Source organism: Tenrec ecaudatus, chromosome 4, assembly GCF_050624435.1.
Source record: "Tenrec ecaudatus isolate mTenEca1 chromosome 4, mTenEca1.hap1, whole genome shotgun sequence".
Lineage (NCBI taxonomy): Eukaryota > Metazoa > Chordata > Mammalia > Afrosoricida > Tenrecidae > Tenrec > Tenrec ecaudatus.
This window is the reverse complement of record NC_134533.1, coordinates 200,542,604-200,557,100: the sequence shown is the minus strand read 5'-3', so window position 1 is coordinate 200,557,100 and position 14,497 is coordinate 200,542,604. Positions and strand designations below refer to the sequence as shown.

At 49.3% G+C, this 14,497-nt stretch overlaps 1 protein-coding gene across 2 annotated transcripts in view; it reads right to left on the bottom strand.

Annotated features, from left to right (window-relative positions):
- The window catches only part of KLHL18 (kelch like family member 18), a 49,520-nt gene that overhangs the window by 11,231 nt on the left and 23,792 nt on the right, over positions 1-14,497 (bottom strand). For both annotated transcript variants that reach the window (XM_075547249.1, XM_075547250.1), the window contains exons 2-4: positions 8,536-8,666; positions 6,378-6,518; positions 699-897 (exon numbers count right to left, since the gene is read on the bottom strand). In XM_075547249.1, coding sequence (XP_075403364.1) covers positions 699-897; positions 6,378-6,518; positions 8,536-8,666 — 471 coding nt within the window. The remainder of the gene's footprint in view (positions 1-698; positions 898-6,377; positions 6,519-8,535; positions 8,667-14,497) is intronic.

Genomic DNA, 14,497 nt, shown 5'->3' with positions numbered 1-14,497 from the left:
CACTGTCTCCTCTCCTAAAGGATCCTTCACATCTTTTCTCCCCCCTCCCCCACCCCCTTTCTAACCCTTCTCCCCAGCCTCACCCTCAGTGGAGAAAATGGAAAACCAATCAGACAAGGTGCCTATAAGCCCCTCCCAGCATCTCCCGGTTGGTTGTGGGCATGGGCTCCCCCTGCATTCCTATCAAAGACGAACCCTGTGGGCCAACTCATCCCAGCAGCTATGCCCCCTTTGCTCCTGCATTTCCAGGTGTCTCTCTCCTCGAAAATTCCCCCTGGCAGACAGCTTATGGGATCATCTCTCAGGAACAAAGCCCTCTGGGCTTCACATTCCCCTGAGCCACACCCCGACCCCTGTTCCTCTTTAGAACAACACTTTCAAAAGAGTTACCTTTACTTGCTATTTCTAGTTCATGGCTGTTTCGAGAGGAAGTTTTGGTTTTGATAGTAAGTATTAGAAATAACACAAGCATCTAAGAATAAAGAAATCTGGGTTGATCAAAGTCAATGGAACCTTAAGATACTAAAATTGGGGGGGGGGGAAAGAAAACTAAATAAAGCATATGATAAAATAAGACCAACCCCATGAGGTACAGCCACATATATAGCATGACCTTAACTTTACAGAGAGAATGAATGAAAAATAAGAATTATTAAGAAAAACGACATTTCACCTGTCACTTCCCAGTGCCCACCTACCTGCTCCTCCGATTTCACGTTCAGCTCGTCCCGGGACACCAGCTCCAGCACGTCCTCCGGGGGCAGGGCCAGGAACTCCTCCGACATGGACACTTCCACAAAGTGCTGGTGGACGAAGCTGTTGGCCGCGTCGTAGAGCACGGCACACATCATGGTCTCGGCAAACTGCCGCACACCCAGGCAGTTCTTGGGGTGAAGCCTTTTGGCATACAATGAGACAAAAAGAAAAACCTTATGGGGCAGGGAATGGTGTGCCCCCTCCCATCATTCTCACATTGGTGCTGGGCGGGGCCACCAAATGAAAACAACCGTTGGTGTTGTGAAACGTCCCATGAGACAGGAGGTGAGCGACTTCTACAGGTGGAAAGTAAAGAGAGATGATCCTCTCTATGGGTCTCGGGGGCCGCAGGAGTGGGGGTATGCTGTCCGGGAAGGAGAGCAGAACACGTGGTGGAGAATCTGCCAGCTCTCCCTCCTTCTGTGTCTGGCTGGGCATCAGAGGCCCTGCTCCCCAGGGGCTGAGTGCCAACGTTGTCAAGAAGGCAAGGACTTCATCAGCCTTTTACATACATTTTCCCAAGTTCTGTGAACAACCCTGTGAGTTTAAAGGGGCTCCGTCTTAGGTGGGAAAGCGAGGCTCATAGAGCCTGAAGCGTTTATTTCTTCACTGTCCTAGCCAGTTTGTGGTGCTCACAAGCCTTTGATCGAGGCTTGGGGACATCCTGGCCCTGTGACTCACAGGGCAACCCGGGAGATGGCTTGGGCTTCCCAGGGGTTGACAGTTCTCTCCATGTAACAACTCACCTCCTTGAGTGGGGGCCACGATGAAGGAAGAATGTGAGGAACTACGGGGGCAAAGTCACAAAAACCTCCAAGACATAACCACACACCTGGAGGGAAAGGGTCACTGGGCCGAGGGGCTCGGGAACACGGTCTCAGGGTGCACCAAGGTCGCTTGGCGCAACATCGCCCAAGGGGACATGCTCTACACCCTCCTTTGGTGAGTGGTGACAAAGGTCTAAAAGGCTTGAGTGGGTACTGACGGCATAACTCTTGGCTCCTCTCCATCCAGAGGAGAGAAGAGTAAGACCATCCAAGATGTCCGGGCACAACTGGCCTAGTGGACACGTGAGCATCACCCCCACAGGTCGGAAGAACGAGATGGATCTTACCGCTACCAACGGCTCTGAAAAGGATCACAACACAGGCTCTGGATCAAACGGAAGGGGCGCCGGGGTTACGCACCGTGGCTGATAACCACGGGGGCTCAAACCCACCACCTCTGTCTGCCCCATGGGAGCAGGATGGGCTGTCTGCTTCCAGCAGGAGCGGGGCTACCATGTGAGGTTACTGTCAGTTTAAGAATCGACTTAATGGCAGTGGGTTTGGGATAGAGAGAGAAAAACAAGTAGATTAAAGCCCCAAATAATGAAAAAGACCCAGCCAGGCTTGCAGGCTGGCTTCAGACTGGTGAAAACCCCCCAAGATTGTGGCCCTCAGCCACCCTTCAGCTTGGGACATGGGAACATAACCAGGCCTTTCAGATCAAAAGGGCAATCTTCACCCCCAACACTGTGGCCTTGAGTCTCCTTCAGGTCTGGAAATGAACCCCCACTCCCCAGCCCCCCGAGTCAATTTCCAGCCCAACAGTCGTGAGGTCTCTAAAGTGAGACATTAACACCAGTGAGGTATGCACTCTTTGGAATATGCTGCCGATTGAGATCCAAAGGGCAACACCAAGCCCAGGGCAAGCAGGAAGCAGGAAAGAGGGAGGACGGGACACAGGACGAAGCAGGAGACTGGCAATACGGTCAGTGAGAGGAAGCAAAATGGCTATGAATCGTTGAATAGAAAACTGATGTGCTGGACGAGCCCCCAGTGGAACGACTTAAAAGGAAAGAAAGTTGATGTGCTTGGCAAACCTTCATCCAGTTAACAACCAGGACCTTCAAGGAAACACAAAAAGACCACAGCAGCCTGCAGGGAGCACCTGCGCGACGCTGACGGCTGTTTCTCCTGCTGTGACTGCTCCCTATTACTTTTAGTATAATTGATTATTAATGGGGAGTGGGTACACACATCCCTTCATCCCACAGTTCTGTCAGGGCAAGCAGGCTTGCAAGATTGCTACCACACTCCTCCTATGACTCTTGAGCCAGAGTACGGTTTGGGAAATCTTGGCGGCAAAAGCAGATCCTCGAGGGGATGAGCCTTTTCTCCTTTTGGTTTTGTGATGATCATCCATCAGTGGTAAGAAATGCTATGTATCAGATGAGCAACTGTCCAGGTTTACTTTCCTCCATTATAATGCTTTGTTTCTGTTTTGTTTATTTTCTCTCTCTATGCTGATTTAAAATTATAGGCACAGACCCATACTGATTAAGCACTCCGTTACCGTTGTCCCCGCGGAGCCAAAGGCTTTGGAGTGCCAGTTTCTATGCCACAGGCTGAGAAGGACGGAGAGAGCAGTCTTTAAGGAGCCTGGCTATATGAGAAGTCTAAATTCTTCAAAACTGATGCTACATTCTAGTCTGAACTGTCTGTCCACGATGGTGGAAACCTACGTGAATTTCTAAGACCAAGAAAACATGCATGCTGAGCAACACCCTTTGTAAAGCAAAGAGGCTGCAGAATGAGATGCGAGGCTTTCTCTGCACCACCCAGCCCCTCAGAGGGAGGGAGCAGTGACTTGAGGCAATTCCTGGTGCGCTTCACTGACATTTCTGGCCTTCCCATCAAGGTCTCAGGGAAAAGTTTTGGAAAATACCCGTCACCAGTGCTCACCTAAAACAAAGAGGCCCCTACATCCAAAGGTCACAGGGAAAAATCTTCGGCTATATATCTAAAGCAGCAAGTGGAATATCTGATGGCTTAGGAAAGATCACTCCTAAAAACACCGATGCCTTCCTCCCTGGTTTCGGCACCCAGGTGTGCCCATCTTCTCCACGACGCTCTCGCTCCTCAGAACAATCCCCTGGAGTCATTCACAACCAGACCTTTAGAATCAAGGCTTGACACAGAAGGGCTCGAGGCTCATCTTCCAGGACACCCGAGGAGAACCCAGCACCTTCTGCAGAGCAATGCAGGAGAGAACACGGCGGGCAAAGGCAGGGACAAGACAGAGAGCTGAAGGAAGAAATGCCAAGGAAGGGCGCCAAAATATCAGGTTTTACATTTCATGACGTGCCCCTCTAAGGGGCTCTGCTCGAAAAAACACTGTTCTCAATAGGCATCTTTTAAGGTGACGGTACTTTGTGGCAGGGCTTGGAGTTGGTTCAAACCCACCAACCACTCCGCAGGAGAAAGATGAGGCTTTCTGCCTCCATAAGGGGTGGTATGCGTCAGAACTGACCAGATGGCAGTGGGTTGGGGTTTGGAATCAGAGTGGACAGCAATGACCTCGACAGCCTCTGATGGGGCTGCTGTCCTCTTGGTGAAGGGCAGGGAGAACACTCATTTCCAGTCTACTTCCACAGAGACTCAGGGTGACACAGGTAACGTCTTTGGCTGTAACCCGAAGGGTCTGTGGTAGAGTCCACCCAGAGGCTCCTCGGAAGAAAGTTCTGGGGATCCACTTTTGAAGAACCCACCATCACAACCTGCAGTTCTACTGGGACGGTGGGGCTGTCTGTCGGACTCAGCAGCAGCTGGTCTGGTTGGCTGGACTCTCTAGGCTTTGTGGGGACACAGATATGTGTGTGCTCCGCCCCCTCCCCATAGGCATCTCTCCGACCCACCCCTCAAAAGCATCCTGGGTTGGGGACGCAGCTTGGTTCTGGGGGCCTCTCTCATCCTGCTGTCTGGATTTGCAAAAACCAGAAACACTTATCTCAGCAAAACCCACCCCCCGCTGGCATCCGTAGGCAGGTGCCCTGCAGCCCAGCCATCATTCCCACAGTCATGCTGCCTGGCTGCATACACAGCAGTGCTCCGGGACACCTGTGTGGGCAGGAGGGCGACACAAGCAGGGAGCAGGGAGCTGCTGGGTGTGAGGGAATGAAGGAGCAGGAATGAAGGGTGGAGAGGGCAGGGCTTGGAGGTGAGCTGCAGGCCGGCAGAGATGAGGTGGGAGGAAGCTGGTGGTCAGGACGGGGACAACCAGGTGGTCACAGAGGGCTCCAGTGGAGGCAGGGGTGCCTGTGTGTGGCCTTGTCACCCTCGTGACCAAGACTCTGGTGGTTCAAGGGCCTCTGCCTCATGACTAAGGGCTCTCTGACAGCCCAAGGCCCTAGAAGACCTACTAGACCCACTGCCACATGTTGGGAGCAGGTGAGAGTGCTTGGTCCTGTAAGGGGCCCTGGGGCCCACTGGTTAAGTGCTTGGCTGCTCACCAAAAGGCCAGCAGTTCAAACCCACCAGCTGTTCCATAGGCGAAAGCTATGGGAGCCTGCTTCCATGAACTCTGTCCTATAAGGTCACTGTCTCCAGGAGAGACAGACCCCTCAGGGACAATCACAAGAGGAGCAATACCAGGAGGGGAAGGGGAAAGTGGGGGAACAAGGGGGAATCAATCACAATGACCGATGTATAACCCACTCCCAGGGGGATGAACAATAGAAAAATGGGTGAAGGGAGACAGCAGTTAGTGTAAGACATGAAAAATAAAATAATTGATAAATTAACAAGGGTTCATGAGGGAGGAAGGGTAGAAACGAGCTGACATTGAGGGCTCAAGTGGAAAGAAAATATTTTGACAATGGTGATAGTAACAAATGTACAAATGATCATGACATAATGGATGGATGGATGAATTGTGATAAGAGCTGTACGAGCGCCCGATAAAATGATTTTTTTAAAAAGGTCACTGTCAGATGCCAACAGATTTTATTTGGTTCCTACTCTTAAAGAGCTTTACAAGGGTGAAGGGTATGTGTGGGGGTGGCGGTGGTGTAGTTTGTGTATGTGTGTGTGTTTGTAGGGCAGAAAACCCCAGGAGGTGAAAAGTGGGTTGGCTCTACAAGAGCTGGAATAAAGAGTAAGGTCAAGAAATTCAAGGAGGGTCAAACTCCACTGCCCGAGGGTCCATGCTGACTCCCCGTGACCCCACAGGACTGGGCAGAACTGCCCCTGTGGGTTTCTAAGACTAACTGCTCCTCCGGGAGTAGAAAGCCCAGGAGCGACTGGTGGTTCCCAACCGCCGACCTTGCAGATTGCAGCCTGGCATGTAACCACTATGCCAGCAGGGCTCCTACAGAGCAGGCATGGGTCTCCCAAAAGTCAGAGATAGTGGTGGGAACAGTAGAGGCAGCTCCATTCATGGCTGCTCAGACTGTCAGGCCAACAGAGGGAGCGTTCCCAAACCCAAGCCCCCACTGCCACCGACTCAGAGACCCCATGGGGCAGAGGCGACAACTCCTCATGGGAGCGGACGGGCTCATCTTTCTCCCATGGAGTGGCAAGTGGGTTCAAATGATTGACCGGGAGGTTAGCAGCCTGGTGCCTGACCCCTGGCACCACCCAGGCACCTTAAGGGAGAGTGGGCAGAATCATATTCTGCAAAGGGTCACACCAAAGCAGTGGCTCTGCTTGGTGTCGACGTCGCAAAATGTCACCTGTGCAGAGTGACCTTCCCAGCTCACTCCTTTCACATGAACAACACGCTCCAAGGACAAGGACGCAGCCAACCTGGGCAGGGGGGTCCCGAGATGAGAGGACCCGTCCCCGGGCGGAGCCCCTCACCGCTCTCGCAGGAACGTGCAGCAGGCGTCTTTGATGCTCTGCAGCTGCAGGAAGCTCGCCCCCATGAGCAGCGACTGGACGTTGTGCTGGTCGATGGCAAGGTGGCCGTTGTAGGCGAAGTTGATCAGAGCCTCCAGGGCGCTGGAGGGAAGAAGGGGAGGGGAGGGTGAGACGGTGCTCGGAGCGGAGACTCGGCCCTCACCGAGCTGACACTACGGCCCCAGGACGGATGGGCCCCACTTGAAGATCCGATTACCTTCTGCCCTCTGAGACGCCCCCTGAATGGAGACACCACTTTCTCACGGTCAAAGGCTCATTCTACTTCTGAAGTTGCTTTATTCACCAAGTGGTTTTACTACAGAAATGAAGGGGGAGCGGTTTTCACCCAGCATCTAACAGCTTAATGAGTCAGCGGCGGTCACCTTTCTAGGTTCCTTTTCCGCCCGTTCCGCCGCAGCCTTAACCTACAAGACGTTTTTGCCCATGTTCCTGCGGGGTCTTTGGGTTTCTCATTTTGGGGTGGCTGCTATCTAATATTCCAACATCTAAACGTGGAATAACTCATTCCCTTTATTGGTAGGCGTGATGGCTACTGTGATCTTGGTGCCGTGCTAAAGCATGTTTTTGGAATATCAGTACGTTGGTATGAATTTCCAGAATGAGCTTTTTCACATTTCTCCAACCATCCAGTTCACACTCAGCATATACCCTAAAGTGCTCCTGTGAGGTTGCATGTGGCCTGGTCTCTCTCCCCCTTTCTCTTTTCCATCCTCACCCTCCTCAACGTGCTGACTTCTCTCGGTCAGGGCCTTTGCATTGGCTGCTCCCTCTGTTGGGCTGGAGGGGGATGATGGTGGGGTGGTGGTGCTTCCTGGAGGGCTGACTTCAATTAAGCCTTAATTGGTTCTCAACCAATTAAGTGGTTCTCAACCTTCCTAATGCTGTGACCCTTTAATGCAGTTCCTCATGTTGTGGTGACCTCCCAACCATAAAACTATTTTCGTTGCTACTTTATCGCTGTCGTTTTGCTACTGCTATGAATCAGGCAACCCCTGTGAAAGGGGTCATTCGACCCCCGAAGGGGTGGCGACTCACAGGTTGAGAACCACCGGTGTAGGGTGTCTTAAACCGGTCTCTTTTGGGATAGAAGAGAGATTAAACAAGTAAGCAGGGAAGAGATGGAGGACGAGAGATGCCAAGACACATGAAGATCCCCTAGGAGCAGAAGCTCAGAGAGACACAGGGCCCACACACAGAAAAAAATCTTCCCCAAGAGCCAACCCTTGACTTCCTCAGTCTTCCAGCCTCCTAAATCGTGGGAAAATAGGTTTGTTTGGCAAAGCCACCCGCTTGCGGTATTTCCATGAAAGCAGCAAGAGCAGGGCTGGGACTGTGCGGCTCCTTCGGCTACAGACCTCAGAGAAAAAGGGTTCACGCCGTGTCTGTCTTGACAACTATCTGAGATTACGGCCATGGGGTGGGCATGTGATTACTGCTCCCACTTACGGGGGGCAGAGCAGCTTCGACCACCCACAAGGGGTCACACAGTCTTCTGGCTCTTTCCCCTCAGCCCTCACCACCCCCCTTGGCAGGAGGCTAAGCAACAAGTGACTAAGGGATCACCTCGACTTGACCTCCTTCTGACCCATGACATCAAGATAGTCCCTACCATCTTCTAGTCAACACTGCCCAATCTAGGAACTACTGGCCACAGGCAACTATTTCAAATGAAATTGAAATGAGACTTGGAATTCAGTCCCGCAGGCCCACCAGTCACATATCAAGGGGTCCAAGCCGAGTGTGGCCACCAGTTACTACTTTGAACGGTGCAGAACGAGCTTGCGGGCAGTACTTCTCTGGACTGTGAATGAGGCTATCTGTGAACTACTTTGCCAGCTGGAATGGCCAGCACAGAAAAGTCTAGAGGATAATAAACCACCTTGGACCCAACACCTGGTTTAAAAGGCATCTTAGATCCTGGGTCTCATTACAAAGTGTTACTCACCAGTAGTCACCTAAGAACAGGATCAAAACTTGCTTCACGTGTGTCACTGTGCTAGGCCCTGTGTTCTGCTGTGTGCCCTCCAGTGACACCCAGCCCCTGGTGGACGCTGCACTTTGAGGGCAGTCTGTGTAACCTAGGGGAAGGACTGAGTACCTTGGGTCCATTCCTTGCATGACAATCTCATCCTGCTTACACTCCATCATGTCGTTTGTAAACATCGCGTGGAAGTACGGGATTGAGGCTGCTAAGACGATCCGGTGAGCACTGAATTTGTGGTCCCCAATCTGTGGGCAAAGTGAAATAAAAAGATAAAACACTGAGGATTGCAAACCACCAAAACCCAATCTGCCCCCTTCCACTGCCTGGTTGTCTGCCCACTGTGATGGTACCACAGGTGCCAGGGCAGGGAGCTAAGGATCATCAAGAATGGCGTAAGAGCCAACATACTCGGGATGGCAGACCAGTTTACGCTGGGCATTCTTTTCTCTATCTTTTTAAAAAGTTATTTTATTGGGGGCTTGTACAACTCTTATCACAATCCATCCATCCATCCATCCATTCATCCATCCATCGTGTTAAGCACATTTGTACATTTGTAAACGGATTAAAAGGGCTTTAAAAGGGCTCCAGTAGAAAGCAAATGTTTTGAAAATGAAGATGACAGCATATGTACAAATGTGCTTGACACAATGGATAGATGGATTGTGCCAAGAGCTGTACGAGCCCCCAATAAAATGATTTTTTTAAAAAGGGTTAAAAAATGTAAGCCTAAATGCTTCACAGGGTACTTTTCATGTCTATGGCGGTCTCCACTACATCTAGATCCACCTCAAACTCCTTTCGCACAATATCCCAGCCCCACCCTGTCTTAGATGGCAGATGGATGACGTACAACGCTCCTTGATATGACTGAATTATTGAATTGCATGACGTGGATAAAGTGCTAATACAACTGTTAAATTTTTAAAAAAAGGCAGATGGAATATAGCAAAAAGAAACAAAAACCAACACTGAAAAAAAAATCCAAGGGGGGGGGGGCGGAAAAAACATCCAAGAACCCAAGAACACTTAAGTGCATTAACAAGAGTAATAACTTAGTGGTAGAGGGAGGTGAGGTGAACCGCGACCACTTGAACAGCAGCATGCGAGGGCATCAAGGGCAGAGTTGGCACCCTAAGGCGGAGGCGGAGGAGTTGCGGTGGATAACAAGCCTGGAGCTCCTGGGCGGCAGCTCTGGCCGGGCTCTGCAGGACCCACCCAGACGGAGGCGGCAGTTGGTTTGTAGCCAATCCCCATCCTCATTCCCTTGGCTTGAGTGGTTCTATAAAGTGTCTTCCAACTATCCGCCAAAGGATTTTCCCTTCAATAATGTTGCCATTTATAGCTCCCAAGTCATATAAACATTTCCACTTAAGAACTTTTCCACTCCTTGGAAACTGCTAACTGATCATTTTTCTCTCCCCCTTCTTGGTACCACACTAGTGAAAGGCCAGGGCACTGCACTACCCGATGACTGTTTTTTCTTCAAGTCACAGCTATTCAAAGATTTCAGTTCCGGTTCTGTCACTATGTCATCTTTACATTCAACTTCAGGTTATCTGTAAAAGGACTTATAAGAACACACACATCTAGGTAAACACGATCTTTTAAATGCAGGGAGACACTGATCAGATTCGTTTTTGCTCCCCCATGTAATTCGTGCATGTGAAAGTTGGACACTGAATAAGGAAGACTGAAGAAATATCCATGCATTTGAATTGTGGTGCTAGAGAAGAATATTCAAGGTACCACAGACTGCTAAAAGGACAAATGGGTCTATCTTGGGAGAAGTACGGCCAGCATGCTCCTTAGAGCCAAGGATGGCAAGACTTTGTCTTAACTACTTTGGACCATATTGTCAGGAGAGATCAGTCTGTGGAGAAGGACACCATGTTTGGTAAACTGGAGGGGCATGGAGAGAGAGAGCCCCTCAACGAGATGGAGGGACACAGTGGCTGCAACAATGGGCTCAGGCACAGGAGCAGTTCTGCGGATGACACAGGACTGGGCAGTGAACCGATTTGATAGCATCTAACAACATGTAATTCAATTGTTGCTCTATTGTCGGGGACATTAATTAGGTGGCGGTGTGCTTTGGGGGTTTACTTATTTCAACAGTATATATATTTCTGAAAGTTGCTCTAAGGCTCACAATGAAAACCAGCAGTGTCTGGCTCTCTGATTACAACCCCTAATTCCGCTGCCAAGAGAAACTTCTTGCAAGTCAGGTGTTTCTTTTTGGTATTTTCCTCCATTCAAGGTGAGCTCCATGTCTATGGGAGCCAGCCTCAAAGGTAACCTCAATGACCTCTGCCTCCTGGTATTCACACCCTTGGATCATCCCTTCCAGAGGAGCCACAGCGCTCAGTGCTTGGCTGCTGGCTGACAGGCTGGTAGTCTGAGGCCCTCCATGGAAGAGATGCAGCCGTCTGAGCTTCCGTGGAGACCACAGCCTTGGAAACCCTATAGGTGGTTTTAGCCTGTCCTGCAAGGTCAATTACACACTGGTAAGGAGCACACTGCCCTCTCACGATGTAGCAAGGGCTGGTCTGTCGGTCAACAGCATACAGAGGAAATGATGAGGTTAGGTCGCAAAAGGCACAGGAAATCTCTTTTATTTCCTCTCCTGCATCACTTGCTGTGGAGGAAGGCAGGTATTAGTATCCTTAAGAGAAGCCCATGTGACCCGGAACTGAAGCCTCCTTCTACCTAAGGTAGCTTGGAAGTAGATCCTTCAGCCCACCAAGCAAGCCCTCAATGGACAGAAGCCCACACAGGCATCCGGACTGCAGCATCCTGAGACCTGAGTAGTCAGAAGTACCAAGTTAAAGTGCTTCCAAACCCCTGACCCACTGTGAGATGCTAAATGTTGTTTTAAGGAACCAAGTTGAAGGGTATTTGGTCATGTAACAAGATAAAACCAATCCATTACCAATTTAATTCTTATTATGGGAGATTAAGATTTGGCTAGCTCCCCCTCCGCAGTATTCTACTTAACTTTATCTTTCTAATATCGTTATGTCAATTCTTAGTAAATCAGGTCAGTAATAAGAGTTGCATTAGGCTTAAGTGACTGTTATTTGTCATCTATGTATCTTGTGTAATACATCTTTAACTCTCCTGAAGGCAAGCCAGTGTAAAACTCCCATGCCTATGCTCAGGCGGCTACTCATCAGCTGTTTGCTTTTTGGGACATCCCAAGGAAATTCTCTTTCTGAAAATTCCTAATTTGCTTTCACTTTATTTATACTGGAGCTCCTATTTATTGCACCCCATTTAGCCTTTTTAAATTTATTTTTTATTATTTTATTTAGTCCTCTTTTTAACCGTTTCTCTTGAACTGGTGCAAAGTGTCTCCTCCCGGAACGGTCTCAGCAGGTGCATACACAATAGGCCATTCCAAAACCAAACTCACAGCCATCGAGTCAATGCTGATGCACATGGACCCGCTAGGACAAGGGCCCTATAAGACAATGATGCCCCCGTGGACTTTCGAGACTGTAACTTTGTAAGCGTAGGATGCCTGATCTTTCTCCCCAACAAACCACCACTATCCTCAAGTTAGTCCTGCCCAGTTTAGCTGGGTATACAATCTCTAAGTTGGAAAGTTTTTTCTTGTCAGAATTTTTAAGGTATTCTTTTTTAGTGCAGTGTTTGCCGAGTGGGCGATACCTCCCCCTGGGGGGCACTAGATGACAGGGGGACAGCAAAAGCGGAGGCCTACATTTTTATCCTGGATTTGGGGCTGCAGTACAAAAGTTTGTAATGGTCAGGGGGTGCCAAGTATTTTTTCTGAAGAGAGGATAGCAGGTCAGTGAAGTTTGGGAGACCTATTTCGTCCCAGTTTGCTGCTCCTAAGAAACCTCTCATTTTAATACCAACTCTGAGCATGTGATCACTACTTTTCCTCTAGCATATTGTAGGACTTGCTCTGTGTTCCTGGAGTTCTGAAATTTCACGATGCCTGTGTGTTGGTACTGGCCTTCTTTCACTCATTGTGCTGAATATTCAGGTGCCCTTTCAATCTCCAAAATTACTTCTGTTTAAAAAACAATAAAAGTATATAAAATCATTGTCGTTTTACTTTTTATGTGATTGCTATGATAAATTCCTCCCCTCTATATCCTCTATTTCTTCCTAAATTTCTAGTAACCAGGGACTGGGCTTAGGATAATCTAATTTTCTTATCTGTTCTTCACTGACCATACATACTCGTGAATAAGCTGAGTTTTTCAACATTTTTACGCAGTTTTTGTGGTAAAATTAGGTGGATCAGCTGATACTCGGGTCAACTTATACTCGAGTACACACAGTATTTCTTTTGGTCTGTCCTCTAGGAAACGTCAACTTCCACCTTTGTTCTACTAGCCACCCTATTTCTAATGTCTAACACGGCTCCCTTGGTTTTAAAGGCCCCTTTTCTTCTCCAGGAGGATTCTGCTCATCTTCCATGCGCGCGGTATTATTTCTAGCCTCTCTAGATAGCACAGTTTAAAAATAACCACCTTTCCCCGCCTCTCCTCCCTGCTGTCACTGCCGCCTGTCCCTGAATCCCTTTCTCCCCACCGGCTTTGGCTTCGACCTTTTATATGAGAGATGTGTGCCTAACTTGGAGAGCTAACTGGGAAGCTGTGTGTGAGGGGACTAGGTCGTGAACATGTGGTCTTCCAGTTAAATGTGACCAGTCAAGGACCTGGCACTTATTGGAGACCCCTGAAAGTATTAGGACTTTTTCTCTGGGTCTAATTTTATCAGAGAAGGGTCCTGTAATCCAGTGGTTCTCAACCTACCTAATGCCGCGATGCACATGTTGAGAACGCTGCTCTGATGTCTTGATCTCCTGAAGGAGCCTAATCGACACTTGGTGGAAAGGAGGATAACAGTTCTAGCTCTTAGAATTTTCCCCTACAGTCTATCCCTCTATGTGTGATGTGCTTGAATTTGGAGCCTCTGGTCCAAGATCTAAGACTAAAACTCCCCCCGAGAGAGTGAGGGGTGCTGGTGGTGATGGTATAGGCATCTAATGGCTTTTCACACGGATTCCCAGCTCATGACCGTTTCCTGGAGTCGGGGGCTCTAATTCTGGAGGTGCTCTGCAATACAAATCCTTTTTCTCTGAGTGCCTCACCTTAGCAGGCACTCAGCTCCCGGTTCTACTGGCCCCTTCAGCCTGTCACAGACTTCCCTAACAGCCCTTTGGTGTCTGGGTGCTGATCTCTCTGACCCACTTTACTGTCCTTTAGTACGGTTATGGAAGGAGATGCGCTCAGTTTCTAGGGGTTTACTCCCTGTGTAGAAATAAACATGGCTAGAGACTATGCTCTATTTCTAGCAACCAGGTAGCCTGGTTTCCAAAAACAGCTCAAGTAACAAGAAGAAAGGCCTACCTGGCCATTTTATTAAAGACCCCTAAAGGAAACCAGGTGACACCTACAGTCTGTGTTCAGTTAAGAGCAGTAACAAATTTGACACTATCTAAAAGAGGGAAACCAAGGTGGGAAAGGGTATGAAAAAAGACCAGAGGAAAGCTAATTTAGTAACGACAATTTATGGGATGATGAGGAAATGGTGTGGAGGCCACACCTAACCTAAGGAGGGGAGGAGAGCCCAACTCCTTAGCTGCCCAGTGACAGTTCTTAAGATATGCCTCTGCTTCCACCCTCCAGCCTTCTTTACCCGATTCGGACACCAACCATCCATCCCCCTGATGGCTCTCTACTTCTCTGCTGGGTTTGACAATCTGTTGTAATGGCCACACAGAACTGATATAAGATTATAATTTGGGGCAGCTACTAGGGACGTAAACAGCCAGGATCAGAAAACATTAAGGATACAGTCCTTTTGTCCAAAGCAGCACCTGTTCTCAGCCATGCTAGCAGCCAGCCACATGATCCCTTGGCTTCAGCCTAGCTCCGACAAATGTTACAAAGCTCCTTTAGCTCTGCAAAGTGACCAAAGAGCACCCCAAGTCTGCAAGCTAGTCTCTTGCCCCCAAACCCTCTTCTTTACATGGCCCGGAGGTCCACTATCTGTCTTATGGATACGGCGCCATGGCCTCTGGTACCACTGCCACTTC